The following is an 18,348-nucleotide window of genomic DNA, read 5'->3' as shown; positions in this document are numbered from 1 at the left end:
GAGGCTCTTCTCTCTTTGCTTTTTTAATGATTCATGATGCTGTGTTGGGCTATGTTGGAATAGAACACAGAACTGTTTGCCTCAAATGCAGGCTTTCATTCCGACCCCAGGCCTATCCTCAAAATGCTCCAAGTAGAGTAGAGTAGGACAGATGGACAAGCAAACTATGATACCTTGAAATAGGGCACAAGAGGGAGATCACTCAACTAGTGTATATAAGGGATGGAGGAGGTGATAGCTGAGTTGAATGCTGAAGAATGAGTAGTCAAGGAAATGGGGGAGCTTTCTTCCATGCAGAGAGAACAGTAAATGCAAAGCATAGAAGTGTGAGAGCACATGCCTCATTTGGGCAAAACGGTACATTCGGCAAGGCTGGAAGTTAGAGTTTTTATGAAAGGGTGGAGAGGGAAGAGTGGCCACATCATATGGGATCTTAGATCCCAAGCTAAAAAGTTTAAATATTATCCTGAATGCAGGCATCAGGCTTTAGAATCCAGCAGAGCTGGGTTCAGACTTACCTTGTGATCTCTGACAAGTTACTTAGCCTCTGTGGGCTTTATCTTTCCAGTAAAATAATGCCTCTCAGGGTTGTTGAGCATTGGAAACAATATATGTAAGATTCTTGGCATATAAGTAGAGACTTGGTAAATGTTATCTGTTAATATTATTAGGATAAAGATTCAGTGTGGGCGGCGTTGTCCACAGTGCCGGCAGCACTGAGGAGGGTGGTGTCTTAGTCAGTCTGGGCTGCTGTAACAAAACCATAGGCTCAGTGGCTTAAACAACAGACACTGATTTCTCACACTTCTGAAGGTGGGGAAGTCCATGGTCAAGGCACCTACAGGTTTGGTGTCTCGTGAGGGCCTCTTCCTGGTTCATAGACAGCTAGCTGTCTTCTTGCTGCACCCTCACATGGTGGAGCGGGAATGAGAGAGCTCTCTGGGGTCCCTTTTGTAATGGCACTAATTCCATTTATGAGAGCTCCACTCTCATGACCTAATCACCTCCCAAAGGCTTCAACTCCTACTTCTATCACATTGGGGGTAAGATTTCAACATATGAATTTCAGGAGGACACAGACATTCAAGCAGTGACAGATTATAGCAGGGAAACCTATTAGAAGCAGAGAGGGAGACAAGAAGAGTTCATTTTTAGACAAGTTGAGCTTGAAATGAGCATGAAATTTTTAGGAGTCCATTGGACATATGAGAGTGGTGTTTAGGATAAAGGCCTGAGCTGAAGATATGGATTGGGAATTGTCAGTGTACAGGTTACAGTTGAAACTGTGGAAGTAGATTAAATCATTCTGGGAGAATGTAGAGAACAGGTATTATTTACTTTTTTTTGAAATCTATAGGTTTTGTTTTTTTTTTCCATCCCATAGTGTACATAACACCAAAAATTTTGCACGCGATTTTAGGTGGTTTATGACTCCCCCCAACCCCACAAATCCATTTAGGGACCCTTAGGCCCATGGATATCTTAAGAAGCTGTAGTAATACAGAATAAAAAGGAAAGAGGGCTAAGAATGAGTAAACATTTAAGGGGTGAACAGAAGAGAGGGAACAGTTAAAGGGGAAGGAGGGGAAGGAGGGAAACCAGGGTAGAATGAAGTCTCAGAATCAAGAGGGAGAGTGGGTTTAAAAGGTAAAGGAATGGTCACCAGTGTCTTCTGGGTTGGCAGCTAGGTGGCTGTGGGGAGGGCAGTTGCAGTGAATTTGTGGGGCTGGAAGCCAGGTCACATGGTGGAGCAGGAGGTGCAGCAGTAGAGAAGTGAGCGCTGTCATCACACCGGTCGGGAGCCCAGGGGAAAGGAGAGGAGTAGTTAAAGATACACAAGCTAGGGGGTGGTGGTTGGATTAAGTTCTCAAGAAGGGAAGATACAGGATCCAGATTTCAGAGGGAAGGACTTGCCTAGGTAACAAGGAGGGACATCTCTGCCAATGAAACTAAAAGATAAGTAGGGTAGGTATTGGTAGCTTGGTGTCCTGTAGTGGTCTTAATAAAGTCAGAAACAAGTAGTAAATCCCTCTAATTAAGCAACCCTCGCATGATTAATTGGTGCCTCAACATGTTCAATCTAAGAATTTCGCAGTGGCCTGTTGGGTTCTTCGTGGTCAGTTCATAGCCTTTGGTGAGGCTGAGCTTACAAGAAGCATCTAGAAGAATATCACCTTTCCTTTGATTGACTGTTTTCTTCTTACATAAGGGTACCTTCTTAAAATTCTATCTCTAGTGTTAGGTAGAAAGATCTTCACTAGGCCTGAATTAAATGAAGGATTTATGTATAGGGAATCAAACCTAAAACTTATTAAAAACTTTCAAAGTCTGAGCCGTCTGGAGTGTTCTGAAGGTCTATGTAATAAAGTTGCTCTTTGGCTTACCTGATGAATTTCCTTGCTGATATTAAGATCTTAAAATCCAGGCATTGCAGTATCCTCTTATCCTGCTTAAATCAGGAGAGAACGTTCATGTAATTGATTGGTCTGCAACATAGGATCCTAAAAAAGGATCCTCCAGCTTTGGGGCAAGGTTGTTCTATAAAACCCTTTCCTGAGGAACTTATAGCTTGGCTCTAAGCAGGCTAGCTGCTCTTGGGAAGGACTTGTAATCACGCTGCTTTTAGTAATTACGTTCAGAATTAGTACTTGGACCTCTTCCCTCTGAATTGAAAGTCAGTTTTTTAGCTATTCGAAGCATGACTGATTTGAGGCCATCCGGTTTCCCTAGTGCATTATCCCCATGAGAGGGCTCGGTAGGTGAACAGCATAACTATGGGTAGTAAAGTTTAAAAGACTCAATTGTGTTAATCGCATCTTCAGGTCTAAAAGAAATGAGGCAGTGGACTGAACTCTTACAAGTGGCTTGGCTTTGATTTCATTCTGTGTGTTTCTTTAGCCAGTCTTCTAATCATATATTGGCCAATCAAGAATGTTTATTTATTACCTATAAGAGTCCAGTCCAGGGAATTCCCTGGTGGTCCAGTGGTTAGGGCTCAGGGTTTGCACTGCTGGACCCCGGGTTCGATCCCTGGTAGGGGAAATAAGATCCCGTAAGCTGCGTGGTGTGGCCAAAAAAACTGTCCAGTCCAATATGTAAAAACTCAGATACACCAGTAAGTATCACCTTTTTGCTGGGGCCTGCAAACATAATGGAAAAACAGTATTAAAGCTAACTAAAAGTTCTGCCCACCACATTTTCACCAATGCCAGGTCCACTCTGCTTTGCTCTATTTATTACCCTTATAACCAAGAATAGTCTGTTTCTAATTTTACAAAGTTCTCACTCTGAAGACAACAGGTTTTGTTTATAGAATTTCTTTTATTATAAAAGTAATATGGGCTTGCTATAATAGGTTAAACAATACATAGATGGAAAAGAAAAAGTTAACAGATTTCCTTTTAAACTAGCCAATATTTTAAAGAGGTGGAATTCATGTGATTTCTTTTTAGTCCACTGCCTCAGCTCTTTTAGACCTGAAGATGCGATTAACACAATTGAGTCTTCTTTATTTTCTACCCATAGTTATTCTGTTAACCTACCAAGCCCTCCTATGGGGATAATGCACTAGGGAAATCAGATGGTTTCTCATCAGTCATGCTTCCAATAGCTAAAAAGCTGACTTTCACTTCAGGTAAGGGGAAGGATTTATTTTAGTCTTATAATGTAGAGCTTTAGATGTTAGAAGCTATGGGACATGCAGAAAAGTAAAGCATGATCTCTTTCCTCAAGGAGTTGATGATCTCATTGATGAGTAAGAATGAGCATATTAAGAGATCAGAATTTATATAATTAAGTATGGATCGAGTGATTAGCATAGTAAGTACCATAAAAATTTGGAGAACAAAGAGACTATTGAGAAATGGAATTGTCAGGAAAGGCTGCCAGAGTAATTTTTCTCAAACACAAATGTCACGTGTCATTCTTCTATTTAAAATCTTTCAATACTTTCCCTTACCTTCCCCTCACCAGTTTCTTTGTGATAAAGTTTGGACTCCTTAGCTTGTCATGAAAGGCCGTGATTTGACCCATGCCATTCTATCCAGTTTTAAGTGTCACCACTACCTATTACACGTCCTGTCTTTCAACCATCCTTAATTCTGTGCAGTTGTCTGAACATGAGCTCTTTCTTATCTCCGTGACTTTGCACTAGGTAGAACTTCATGTAGTAGCTTTGTCCCTTCTCTTTCTGGCTAACTTGTACTCATCTTTTAAGGTTTAGTTAGTCACTCACCTGGAAACGTTCACTAACCTCCCATGGGTCCCTCGTCTACTCAGACAGGTTAGCCATTTCTCTTACGTTCTTGAGCGCTCTGTGCTTCCCTCTGTTAACAGCACTTGTCAAGCTGCATTGAAGTTATTTCTCCTTTCTGCTAGACTCTTTTAAAGGTAGGGACTGTGACTTTGTGTAGCACAGGGTATTCCTAGCAGCTAGCTCCTTAATAAGGACTTATTCAAAAAATAAATGAGTGAATGAATGAGCTGAATTTTAAAGAATAAATAGCATTTGGAGAGGTGGAGAGGAAAAAAGTAGCTTGCCATGAAGAGAAAGCAAATGTCAGTGATGTAGATGAGATTGTAGCTGCAAGCTGATTCTGATTCAGTCTGCAGGTGATAGAGGCTTGGAAAGGATGACGAAGAGGTCAGATAACTGAATCAGCATCTAAAGAAGATCAAAAGATCAAAATATGTTGGAATGACAGTGGTCACATCTAATAAATATTCTGGCTTCAGATACTTGCAGCACTCTATGAAGTGAAAATCAGATAAGACTTAAAAAAAAATCCCAACAGTTCCAAGTGAGCACCAGTAGGTAGAATTTATAAGGATGCAGATTATGACGTTATGGAACTATTAGTATGTGTTGCTTTGTGAGGTAGTGAATTCTCTATTATCTTAAGTTTTAAGAGTCAGTAATATTGTAGATATATGCAAGATTTGGACAGACCTTTCAGCTCTGAACATATGATTCTTTGTTGTTGAGGGGATTTGTGAATCAGCAGGGAATTAGACTAAATCCATTCTAATTCCTAAGTTCTGTGGTCTGTAATAGGAAGAGATCACTGTTCGTTGCAAATAAAGCAGGAAAGGAAGAGGTGGTAAAGGTAAGGTTAGAGAAGGAGATGAAGGAGCACTTACTGGATGGCTCTAGATTCAGAAAAATAAGAAGATAGAGCATCCACCTGGAAGTGGAGAGAAAGCCTTAGTGTTGTTTAGAATGGTACCTATGTGGCTTTTACTTGGGAGTCAGTAAGAAGGGAATAACTGTGGCAGTAGAGAGAGAAAACCTAACTGAAGTTTGTGTGAATTACTAGTGAGCCAGAGTTACTGGCTCATATATAATTCTGCTACTTTCTTCTGAAATTTCTCTGAGCTGGAGAAGAAGTGGAGGAGTCAAGCCATGGTAGTCATTCAGGTTTGGGGATTGTCCTGGTGAACATACTAGTAGAAGGTTAGGCAGGTGAGACTCCTTGGGGTATTAGTGACTGCAGCTTTGAATTGCTTAACTATGTTGTCTAGCACAGACTGGGATGATCTTAGGTGTTCTTAATAAACAGGGTAAAATAAGAAGGGAGTGATTGAAGTTTGAGAATGATGAGGAGCTATGAAAGATTGATAAAGATGACCGCTAAATAGGTATGTTTGGAGAAGGAACGAGGCTCAGGAAGTGGCATGGTGGTGGCTGGCTGTGAATTGGAGCTGAAGGTCAGTGGAGCCAAGCAGGCTCACATGCACTGTCCACACATATGCTGAAGTAATTTGAGGATGACACCATAGGATACCCTTGGAGATAGTAAATGTGAACCAAGTTGTTAAGAGAAGTTAACGTAGATTTGCCACGTGGAGGGGGCAGGCAGCAGGGAATGCTCGATGACAGAAAGGATGATTTGAACAAGATGGTATAGTGGAGGGCAAGGGCTTCAGATAAGTAGAAAAGGAACGGAGCTGATGAATCAGTGGTCTGGAGGTGGCGTTGTGGGAGAAGGTGAGTTCTCCACAGGATCAGGCCTCTGTGGCGCAGTCACTGTCAAGTGTTGACAGTCATGTTTCTGTTAAAGAGGTGAACAGAATTGAGAATGAAAGACAGCTTGCCTACCAAAAAAAGTGGGGCTCTGTAAGACTTGGGAGAAGGGAGGGAGGGAGGAGATGTGCGGGGCAGGGCATAGTGGGCAGCTCTGAGAGCTTGGTTGGTGAGGCTGGGGAAGAAGCTGGAGTGAGAGAGTACTGGGGAGGAGGGGGTGGGAGGAGAGCATTGATCAAGAGGACCAGTGTGTGGAGGGTGAAATGTAACCCTGCACTATAGGTGCCCCGAACGCCAAGGGCACTCCACCCCTTCTGTTGGGGGTTTTCACAGCTTTGGCTTTTTGGAGCTTGCTGGGGGCAGGGGAAGCAGGGAATCATTGTGCTCCCCGGAGAATTACGATGCAAAGGAGACTTTGCCATGACAAGATTCTTGAGGCACATGATTCTGTCTAATGCATAAAGTGACAATATGGTAAGGACAGAAGAGGAAGTTCAGACAGACTGAACCTTCCCAACAACAAGACGCTGTCTCATAGTCCTGAGGAAACTGTCTCCACCGTCCTGGAGAATCTGGGTGTGGGCAAGGCAGTGGTTGGGGAACGTCTTGCCGGGTAGCGCTAAGCCAGTGCCTTCTCCTTGTTTCCTCGCAGATGAGCGGGACCGTGTGCAGAAGAAGACGTTCACCAAGTGGGTCAACAAGCACCTGATGAAGGTAGGACCCCGTCGTGGGTGCTGCCCTGGCCCCTCTGGCTGCTCCTGATCTGGATCTCTCAGTCCCTTCTCTCAGTTCGTGTTACTGGCCATGTGCTCCAATTGATGGGGATACGCATGACTTTTTTTTTTTTTTTTTTTTTAAATATCTAACATAGTCCGAATAACGTGGAAACTTCCACTGATCAGTTTCTTGGTGAAGACAGTAACACCTCCATTACCTGAGGAGGCTGAGGTTGAGGATACCGTGGCGTGATTCCTGGGATTTCCAAGAACACTTTGCACCAAACTTTACATACTATTTTATAAGCCCCATTCTTGTTTTAAATTTTTTAACCTGATTAATGTGGAAGGATGGGGCAGAGGAGATTTTGTTCTCTCTCTTAAGGTATGCAAACCTTGAATGATCAGTTTAATGAATTTTTAAAATATGTATATTCAGGTGTAACCCCCATACAGTTTAAAATACAGAGCAAAATGGCTAGGGTTGGAGGGAGATCTTATTATTATTTTTATATTATTATTCCAAGGCAGAGGCATATTAAATACTCACCTAAGGATAAACAGTATGACTAATGTGGCAGTCAGATTTGAAAACAAAGTTTTTAAGTTACAATAATTACTCAAATAACTGTGAGCTATAAAAATTACTGCTCTGGGAAAGATTACCAGTGACCTCTCAATTGCTGTATCTAGTAGCCTAGTTTTATCTTCTTCTCTTTTGATTTCTCTGTAGCATTTGACAGTGTTGACCAACTCACTGCTCCCTTTGTTTTTTTTTAATTTATTTTATTTTACTTTATTTATGTATGTATTTATTTTGGGCTGCATTGGGTCTTCATTCCTGTGAGCGGGCTTTCTCTAGTTGTGGCGAGTGGGGGCTACTCTTCGTTGTGGTGTGCGGGCTTCTCATTGCTGTGGCTTCTCTTGTTGCAGGGCACAGGCTCCAAGGGCACGGGCTTCAGTAATTGTGGCTCGTGGGCTCTAGAGCACAGGCTCAGTAGTTGTGGCGCACGGGCTTAGTTGCTCCGCAGCATGTGGGATCTTCCCGGACCAGGGCTTGAACCCGTGTCCCCTGCATTGGCAGGCGGGTTCTTAACCACTGTGCCACCAGGGAAGCCCTCACTGCTCCTTTAAAGCTGTCTTTTATGTTGCCTTCTGGGACACTGCTTTTTCCTCAGTTACCTTTTCCCTCCATGAATGCCTCTTTCACTGGCTTCTCTTGCTCCTTCTGAGTCCTCCATGTTGACGTTCCCTGGGTCCTAACCATTTTCTTGTTTTCTACTCTGTATTCTTTGGCAGTCTCATTTGCGTTAGCCACGGGGATCATTTGGTTGCATGGAATGCAAGGAATCATAAGTTGAAAGGGTTACAGGGTGATCTCCAGAGTCTGGTGTCTGGATGCATCTGAGCTTTATGAAAACTAAACTTTATTGGGCAGTTACTCTCTCTTTCTCTTTTTATGAGGCCTTGTGTTTCTTCATTTTTATATCTTTCTGTGCGTCTCCTACATTTAGTTCTCTGCATTCCTGCCGTTGCTTGTGTGTGAGCCACGGTGGCTGTCCCTCAAATGGTAATGTAAACCCCTGCAGCGACATGATTCTAAAGATGCAAACAGGGCTTCCCTGGTGGCGCAGTGGTTGAGAGTCCGCCTGACAATGCAGGGGACACGGGTTCGTGTCCTGGTCCGGGAAGATCCCACATGCCGTGGAGCGGCTGGGCCTGTGAGCCATGGCCGCTGAGCTTGCGCGTCCGGACCTTGTGCTCCGCAACGGTAGAGACCACAACAGTGAGAGGCCCGCGTACTGAAAAAAAATAAAAATAAAAAAATAAAGATGCAAACACAAGCAGTCTGGTTGGCTGAGGTTTTCTTCTCCTCCATGGGTCAGTGGTCTATCTATTTAGTTCCGTAAACTATGGCCGGGGAGATGGTTACATAAATCAAACATGGCTCGTTAGGGCCACTTGTTTAACTACAAATGAGGGCGATTTTCTAACTACAAGATATAGATAAGGAGGTGATGATAGAGCCTTTTCCTGCATTCTTTCCTAAGCCCAGGACCTGTATCTCACAGTGTACTTGACACGGTCATCTGGATGTTACCCAGACATGTCCTGTATTCAACACATCCCAAATTGCCCAGTATTTTCACTTGTGTACCTAGCTGTCCAAGTTAGGAACCTAGAATCGTACTGTATTTAGTCCTGCCCATCATCTCTCCCTGTCACCAACTACAATCAATCACTTCGAACTCAGAAAGATGCTTGCATCTGGTTTCTCTTCTCCATCCCCATTACCTCTGTTCTAGCCCAGGGCCTCTTCATCTCTTGACTTGGCCATAATAGTTTCCTAATAAAGTTTTCTATAAGAACAAATGTAATGATAATGGTAGTAGTTTATTGAGTGCTTACTGTAAATCAGACTTTCTGTACTGAGTCTTTTATATGGATCATCTCATTTAATTCTTCACTGACCTTATGCTGTAGATTCTATTAATAGTCCCATTTTATCAGTGAGGTTCAGAGAGGCTAAATAACCTGTTCAAGGTCATATCACTAGAAAGAAGAGGAACTAAAATGCTAGAACTCAGGCAGCCTAAAGTCTGGCACCTGTGCCCTCAACCTCTGCACTGCTGACACCGGTCTGCCTACCTTTCCAGGCTCATGGTGTCATATTCCTCTCAGACCTTAAGCTCTTGCTGAACTGTTTGCCATGCTATTTATGACACTGTATCTTCGCTCATGGGGCTCCCTCTGCGTGGATTACCTTCCCCAGCTCTGTTCTGCCTGGACAACACCAACTTAACACCTCCTCAATAGATACTTTCCTGACTCTCCCACCTGGAATTGACTGGCCTTTCCTTTGTGCGCTCCCTGTATTCCTTATGTACTTCTGTTACAGCACCTGCAACATTCATCTTTCTGCCAGATTGTAACTTGAAGGTTGATGTTGTGTCCTGTTTTTTTTTTAGTCGAGACAAAGGAGGAAGGGAGAGAGACAGGGAGAAAAAACTCTGCAATTTTCCTCTAATTTCTTCAACATTTACCAGTTAGTTGCCTCTGGTGTGGTGGCACATAACTCTGTCATGGTGCAGAGCCCTTCACAGCCTGTTTCCAACCAGGCATTGTCCCCTGCATAGCCTGTGCTGTAGCCGTACGAAACATCTCACTGCTTCCTAAACACTGTACTTTCATACCTCTTTGCTTATTCATTTCTCTCTCCCTTGAATGCATGTCTTGTCCTCCTCTGCCTGGCCATCACCCACTTACCCTTCAAGACCCAGGTCCAGTATCCCCTTCCTGAGGCTCTGACCTCCATCCCTTGGACTAAATTAATTGCAACTCCATCTCTGTGCCACACCACTTTGAAGAGATGGGCTTGTGTGTTCACACGTTGTTGTCCTCTGCTCCTTGAGGTCTAGGACTTGTGCACTGTCTCAGCCAAGTACTGCACCCGGAGCATGAGAAATATCCAGTAAGGATTTGTTACCTTGAGTAAATAATAGCTCAGTAGTCTTTTTAGCTTACAAAGCATATTCTAATATGACTTGATCCTTACAGTAACCCTGAAGGAGGTAAAGGTATTTTATCCTTTCAGTTTTAACAGTTGAGGAAAGTGAGAATTAGAAGAATGAAGTGACTTTCCCAAGGTCATACAGCTAGTGAAGGATGGAGCTAAAGAGCAGGCATGAGGCTTCTGGCCAGAATTACTTGCTGTTACTATTAAATATGCCCCCACCTTGCTCTGCTTTCATACCTCATCTCTTAACAATTGGAAGAACTGAATTTACCCTGCCTCAAGCTTGCCCCCCTAAACTCTGTAGCTGGATGCAAGTGCTCTACCTCCTGCTCTTCACTTGCAGCTGATGTTGCCTGTTGAACTTCTGCCTCAGTTCTGTGTGATGACAGGAGGCTCGGGGAGGGAGAAACTAGACGAACACATAGCATTGTTAGAAATTGGAGGCCAGCCAGAGCTTTACTTAAATCCTTGGCAATTTTTCATCTCTTCTCAGGCCCTCAGCCTTACAGTTCCAATGGCATTTTCTCATCTTGGAATATTTCACAGAGATTCACTGCTCATCAGAATCATTGCTCCATGTTGGAATTCTTTGAACTTTGGGCTGAGAATTAGGGATCAGATCTGTTTTTTGTAATTCAGGCATCCTTTGCTTTGCTCCCCAAGTACACATGAACTACATTAGTGTTGCCATTGGCAAGTAGAATGATGTAAGATCAAAACAGCCAAGCCCCTCAAGTGCTAGATTTAGTTGACCTAATCTCTTGGATTCCCAAGTATCTCTTTAGGAAACAGTTTGTTCTTGCATAAGCAAATCAATTCCTCTTTATTAGCTGAGAACACTGTTGGTCCAATTATAAAAGAGATTTAAGGATGTAAGCATCTGAAATATATAAATAACCTAATTTAGAACACAAGTCCTACAAATCGAAGAGTTCTGCTCATATGCCAGAACCATCAAAAATAAAAACCTAGGGCTTCCCTGGTGGCGCAGTGGTTGAGAGTCCGCCTGCCGATGCAGGGGACACGGGTTCGTGCCCCCGTCCTGGAAGATCCCACATGCCATGGAGCAGCTGGGCCCGTGAGCCATGACTGCTGAGCCTGCACATCCGGAGCCTGTGCTCCGCAACGGGAGAGGCCACAGCAGTGAGAGGTCTGCGTACTGCAAAAAAAAAAAAACAACAAAACCCCTAGAGTTTTAAGTGAGATTTTATTCACATTATCCTTGATATATCTCTGGGTTCTGGTAGCTGATAAAGTATCCCAAAGAGAACTTCAAGAAAGGCTGAAGCAGTGAGACAGAACTGAGAGCATGAGCTCCTGAAAAGGAGGAGGAAGGCTTTCTCTGGTCAGTTTCTACTGCCTGCGGAGGCTAGTGGGTAGAAAGGAAGGAAAGCATTTAATCTAACAGATGGACTAATTCTTTCCATCTTTAGTCATGTATGCAGTCTAGAAGCAACTGGCCTTCCTGGAATTTTAGTTAAGAATTCCAGATAAACCAGCAAAAGTTTTTAACTCCGAAGTTTTACTAATGTTCTCAATTTTTCTCCGCCTCTTTGAGGCTCTCTAGCTGAACACAGGGTGGGAGAATGCTCTAATGGTTCCAGGCACTCTCTCTTGCGCAGCCTCTGTGCTGTGGCCACATGAGATGGAGACTGGCAGTGGAGTGTAATTTAAGAGATTGATGGAGTCGTGCTGGTCAGATGCTGAGGAGAGGAGTTTCCTTTGTTGCCCAACTGTGACTGTATGGTGGTGGTTTGTGACCATGTCTGCCTAGACCTGAGTTTTCAGGGCTTGATTTCACCCTGAATGCATCTCGACCCCCACTGAAGGTTTTGGTTCTACACTGGGACTTGGATTCTCTACTCCCTGAGCATTAGTGCCTGCCTGTTAAGTAAAGATACCCTTGGTGGATTTTAGAATCCTCCTCAACCGCAGAGAATCTTTGTTAATCAGGGCTGGCTGTTACCACTGTCAGATTCCTTAAAACTTAAGGAACTCTCAGAACAGGCGATAGGATTCTCATCTGCGAAGAGCCTCACACTTTGCCCCCCGTCGCACTCTACTTACTCCAAAAGGGGCCCTCAGCCCCCACTCTTATTCCCTGTGTTCGAGCACAGTTCTCTCCAGAGTGAAAAGTCTGTGACAACTGTTATCTGTTTTTTTTTAGTATTGGGCTTTTCTGGAGGATAAATTTGGCCTTTGAATCAGTATGGAATTTTCCCTCTTACAGTTTAGAAATCTATAAATTCAGAAATCCATCTGAAGCTACCAGGCTCACTCTTACTTTCCCTGTATCTTTTAATAAGTATAGATGAGAGCAAATAACATACTCTTCTCTTTAAAACTTTCTCCTCTGACCTATATATTGCTCTTCAACATAATGTGGATCAAGGAAGTTGAGCTGCTTGTGTTTTCTTTTAAGAGTCTTCGAGCAAAACTTTTCTAGATCAGGCTTTCTGCAGGTGTTAAAGAATACTACATGACAGTCGTTGGTTCTTTTTTTGTGGGGGGCTCTTATAATTTAATAATGTTGTTAATATGTTGTTTCTACTCTTCAAGCATCATGGAAGCCTTGTGAGGGGAAAGAGCATTGAACTCAGCGTCAAGAGACAGTGATCTGACACTTTCCAGCTAAATGGTCTTACAAAGTTATTTAACTTCTCTAGACAGTGCTTTTCTCACGTGTAAACTGAGTGTATTAGAGTTAAGTAATCTTTAAAGTCCCCTTGGGCTCAGATTCTGATTCCAAGCACTTAAGTGCAATTTATTCCCTTTGCTAAAGCCACTTAGAAATTGGGGGAAGCTGTTTATTTTTTCATAACTTCAAGCCAATCTTCTAAAAATTGGGAGAGCAGAGTTTTCCTTGGCTTACTAATGCATGGTGATTGGGGAGGATTGGCTTGGTCTCAAAATTTAGTCATTCATTAATTTTTTTTTTGGCTGTGTTAGGTCATCGTTACTGTGCATGGGCTTTCTCCAGTTGCGGTGAGCGGGGGCTACTCTTTGTTGAGGTGCACAGCCTTCTGATTATGGTGGCTTCTCTTGTTGCGGAGCCTGGGCTTTAGGCGCGTGGGCTTCAGTAGTTGTGGCACACGGGCTCAGTAGTTGTGGCTCACGGGCTCTAAAGTGCAGGCTCAGTAGTTGTGGCACACGGGCTTAGTTGCTCCGTGGCATGTGGGATCTTCCCGGACCAGGGCTCGAACCAGTGTCCCCTGCATTGGCAGGTGGATTCTTAACCACTGCACCACCAGGGAAGCCCCATTCATTAATTTTTAAAAATAGCTATGTTGAGATTTAATTCACATATCACATAATTCACCCATTTAAAGTGTACATTTCAATGGCTTTTATTGTATTCACAGAGTTTCGCAGCCATCACCACAATCAATTTTAGAATATTTTCCTCATCCCCCAAAAGAAACCCTGTACCCTTCAATCATTATCCCTAACCAACCCCCCATCCTCTCCCCCAGCCCTAGGCAACCACCAATCTACTATCTGTCTCTATAGATTTGCCGATTCTAGATATCTCATACAAATTGAATCATACAATATTTGGTTCTTTGTAAGTGGCTTCTTTCACATGTCATAATATTTAGGCATTTGGATTATTTTCACTTTTTGGCTATTGTGAACAGTGAATGCTGTATGAACATTCATTCATGTACAAGTTTTGTTTTTGTTTTTTTCTGGACATATGTTTTTAATTCTCTTGGATATATACCTGGGGTGGAATTACTGAGTCGTATGGTAAATTGTGTTTAGCCTTTTGAGGAACTGTCAGACTGTTTTCCAAAGCAGCTGCATCATTTTACATTCTCACTGGGAGTGTATGAGGGTTCCAGTTTCTCTATAGCCTCATCAACACTTATTATCTGTCTTTTTTTTTTTTTCGGTACGCAGGCCTCTCACTGTTGTGGCCTCTCCCGTTGCGGAGCACAGGCTCCGGACGCGCAGGCTCAGTGGCCATGGCTTACGGGCCCAGCCCTCCCGCGGCATGTGGGATCTTCCCGGACCTGGGCACGAACCCGCGTCCCTTACATCGGCAGGGAAGCCCCTGTCTGTCTTTTTGATTATAGCCATCCTAGTGGTTGTGAAGTGGTATCTCACTGTAGTTTGATTTACATTTTCCTTATGGCTAATGATATCGAGCATCTTTTCATGAGTTTGTTAGCCATTTGTACATATTCCTTGGAGATTTCTAAAGAACTGATTTTGATGGTGATTTTCACAGGGAGTACAAACAGGTAAGGACCTGGATAGTTGAAGTTTTTCACTCATCTTGTTTGTTAACAGGGCAGCATGATTATTTGTTGCAAAGAAACATATATGGATGATTTCTGAGCACTCTTGGCTTCACTTTGCTGCCCCTGATACTTTTCTGGGGCTTAGTCCACCAGACTTTTTCTTAGGAGATTTGTGGAAAACCTCAGAGGCAATGTAGCATGTACAAAAATGGTGAAGACTTTAGAAGGGGGCAGACCTGGATTTGATTGGCCTGGTCATTAAGCTGTATGATCGTGGGATGTTAATTGAGCCCTCCAAATCCCCCCTCTGCATCTGAAAAATTTTTGATGTAAAAACACTAGTAAGTGTTAGCTAGTTCTTTTTTTTTTTAATTATCATAGTTCCTTATTTTTTATTATTTATTTTTATTTTATTTCTGGCTGTTTTGGATCTTTGTTGCTGCACTTGGGCTTTCTCTAGTTGTGGTGAGCGGTGGCTTCTCTTGTTGCGGAGCGCGGGCTCTAGGCGCGCGGGCTTCAGTAGTTGTGGCTCGCGAGCTTCAGAGCGCAGGCTCAGTAGTTGTGCACAGGCTTAGTTGCTCTACGGCATGTGGGATCTTCCTGGACCAGAGCTCGAACCCGTGTCCCCTGCATTGGCAGGCAGATTCTTAACCACTGAGCCACCAGGGAAGCCCCTAGTTCTTTATCCTTCTCTAGGCAGAGCTGTGTCCAGTATGCTTCAGAAACAGACTACTGTTCTCTGTTGAAAATTATCTGAGGAAAAAAAAAAAATCTTACTACACTCCCTTCCCCCATTACTTTTGTCTATATCTCTCTACTGGTTTTCATAGTTACTTAGTTATTATAATCACACAAAGACTGAGAAACAGTAAACTAGGACTCATGTAAATTTCTTGTAAGGTGGTTGAATTTTGCTATTCACAGGTGTAAAACACAAACCGGAATTTTCAGAAGGAGATATTGGGGCCTTGATGTAAAACTAACTTTACATTTCAAGTACTTCCTTTTTCTTTTCAGCACTCCGTGGTGTTTGGTATCCTACTGATAACACGAGCTCACCTGGTCTGCAACCCTGTGTAATTTATTTAAATAATTACTTGATGACCACTCCCGATTTTTATACCCTATGTTCAGGTCTTACCTGTCAATAATAAATCCCTCATTATTGTTTCTTCTCTTCTTTTTTTTTTATAAATTTAATTTAATTAATTTATTTTTGGCTGCACTGGGTCTTCGTTGCTGCGTGTGGGCTTTCTCTAGTTGTGGCGAGTGGGGGTACTCTTCATTGCAGTGCGTGGGCTTCTCATTGCGGTGGCTTCTCTTGTTGCAGAGCACGGGCTCTAGGCGCGCGGGCTTCAGTAGTTGTGGCATGTGGGCTCAGTAGTTGTGGCTCGTGGGCTCCAGAGCGCAGGCTCAGTAGTTGTTGCACATGGGCTTAGTTGCTCCGCGGCATGTGGGATCTTCCCGGACCAGGGATCGAACCCGTGTCCCCTGCATTGGCAGGCGGATTCTTAACCACTGCACCACCAGGGAAGTCCCTGTTTCTTCTCTTCTTAATCCTAATAACAAGTATTTAATAATTTCTGACTTTTTAAAACCTACTGTTCATTTAAAATCTGATTTCCATTCCACCACTCTCTAGAAAATTATTCTCAGAAAAAGCACTGTTATTTGTAGGAAAATTCAGAAAGCCTTTCTTAGTCTTCATCCTCCTTGTCCTGTAGCATTTGATACTGGTGATCATCTCTTCCTTGATTATACTTCCTTGGTTTGTTGCCTACCTCTTTCACTGCCTTTTCCCCTACCCGCCCCCCCCTCCTTTGTTGATTGCTTTCCCATCTCCTGCCTTCTAATTTTGGCTATTCCTTCAGGCTCAGTCCTTAGCACTCCGCTCTTCTTTTTTGCCCTAACCCAGAAAGCCCAACATTTCCCATGTCTTTAGCTAGCACCTCTATGCATATGACTTCTAAACTTAAGTTCTCATGTGCCCCAGATTAAATTCTGGTATTTTCAGCTGCTTCAAGAACATTTCCATTTGTAGCTCCTTTGCTGTTGTTTTAAATTCAACATACTTCAGATTGAACTTGTCAAATCAAACTTCCTTTCCAACTCTTATGACCTGCTAATTTCTTGAGTGGTGCACTGTGGTTGAACCCTTGGACCCACATGAGGGAGGGGTCTTGAAATCTTAGAGCCACTGGTGTGTTGGAGTCAACTGTCATGGGCTCGTGAGAGCCAAATATTAAACTTTCAGGAATTTTGTGAGCTATTTGCTAAGCACAGCCATTATTAAAAATTAAATTATGTAAACTTACAATTAAATAAATTATCTTTAAAATAAAGTTAATAAATATTCAAAGCTCATCACTTCAGTTACTTTACTATGTTATTACCATCTGTGCTCTTGAGGTCAGTTATGTCTGTTGTATCTCTCTGACGGAAATTCTATATATTGGTGTGCTACTGTACATTTCTTCCCAACATTGCTTTTAGTGATATTATATTAATAGCTTGAAATTGGTCATTTCAAGAGAGTATTTACACCATGGAAATCAACAAGTGATACAAGTCTGGGGTAAATGTATTGTTTCATTCATTGTCTAAACTTAAGAAAGTGAGGGAGAAAATGTTAGTATTGCAGATTAAACTAAAATGTGTGTCATATTGTCAGTAGCACAAAAAAATTGAAGAAATATTCTTTAAATATTTGAAACCTATTATTCAATTTATCATGAACCATTTTCTCCAGTTGGGTTATCTACCTGTCAACTTCTTATTCCTTCGCACACACGTACAAACATGCATGTCTTGCATGTTTCCACCCCTATACCTAGCCTTATGTGGTTTTCCCCTGCTCTTTCTTTCTATCAAACATTTTCTAATCCTTCAAGTCCTTTCTTTTCTAGGAAGTTTACTGAGATGTTTCCACCCTTTATCTTTTCTGATTTGCAATCTGTTTTGAATGCTAGAATATTATAGTTGGAAAGGACTTATAGTTCAATCTTCCACGTGAATGTAGAAATTCCAGTATCCTAGTCTCTGCTTGAAAAACTCCAGTGACTAGAAATCCACTATTCTGAGAGTAAACCCTTTCTCTTATTGTCTAGAAAATTAATTATGTTGAAAAGAATCTTCTTCCTTGTAATTTCCAATTGTCTTCTGATTCTGTGTTTGAGCATATCACTCAGTGAAGTTGTCACTAGACTTGGAATGAATCAGTCACTTAGGCACTTCCCACAGCTATGTGACCATAACTTCTCAGAGCCTTAGCTTCCTCAGTTTCTGTTATAGAATGGGAGTAATAAATAAACTTCACAGGGCAGTTGTTTGGATTAAGTAAATCAAATGAGATTATGTCTGATTACAAAGCATTGTAGTAATGGCAAAGACTAATATCAGAAAGACCAGGGCTTCCCTGGTGGCGCAGTGGTTGGGAGTCCGCATGCCGACGCAGGGGACACGGGTTCGTGCCCTGGTCTGGGAGGATCCCACATGCCGCGGAGCGGCTGGGCCCGTGAGCCATGGCCGCTGAGCCTGCGCGTCTGGAGCCTGTGCTCCGCAACGGGAGAGGCCACAACAGTGAGAGGCCCGCGTACCTGCAAAAAAAAAAAAAAAAAAAAAAAGAAAGACCAAACTGAGACCCGTCTTTCCACTTGTGACCTTAGGCAAGTTACTTAACCTCTTTGTGTCTCATTTCCTCATGTGTAAAACAGGAATAATAATACCTACCTTATGGATATGAGGGATAGATGAGATAACATCTAAAGCATTAGCACAACGTTTGACATTACCCACACATTTTTCTAAAGTGATATCTATTTGTTTTTGCATAGTTTCAGTTATAAA

At 42.7% G+C, this 18,348-nt stretch overlaps 1 protein-coding gene across 17 annotated transcripts in view; it reads left to right on the top strand.

Annotated features, from left to right (window-relative positions):
• The window catches only part of MACF1 (microtubule actin crosslinking factor 1), a 327,589-nt gene that overhangs the window by 102,642 nt on the left and 206,599 nt on the right, over positions 1-18,348 (top strand). For all 17 annotated transcript variants that reach the window (XM_089895612.1, XM_089895677.1, XM_089895649.1 and 14 more), the window contains exon 2: positions 6,675-6,736. In XM_089895612.1, the coding sequence (XP_089751738.1) occupies positions 6,675-6,736 (62 nt within the window). The remainder of the gene's footprint in view (positions 1-6,674; positions 6,737-18,348) is intronic.

The sequence above is a fragment of the Delphinapterus leucas genome, chromosome 1 (genome assembly GCF_059928025.1).
Source record: "Delphinapterus leucas isolate spDelLeu-1000000601 "Yukka" chromosome 1, BTC_Dleu_Yukka2, whole genome shotgun sequence".
Classification (NCBI taxonomy): Eukaryota; Metazoa; Chordata; class Mammalia; order Artiodactyla; family Monodontidae; genus Delphinapterus; species Delphinapterus leucas.
The sequence above is the reverse complement of the archived record's forward strand: the minus strand, read 5'-3'. Positions and strand labels throughout refer to the sequence as shown.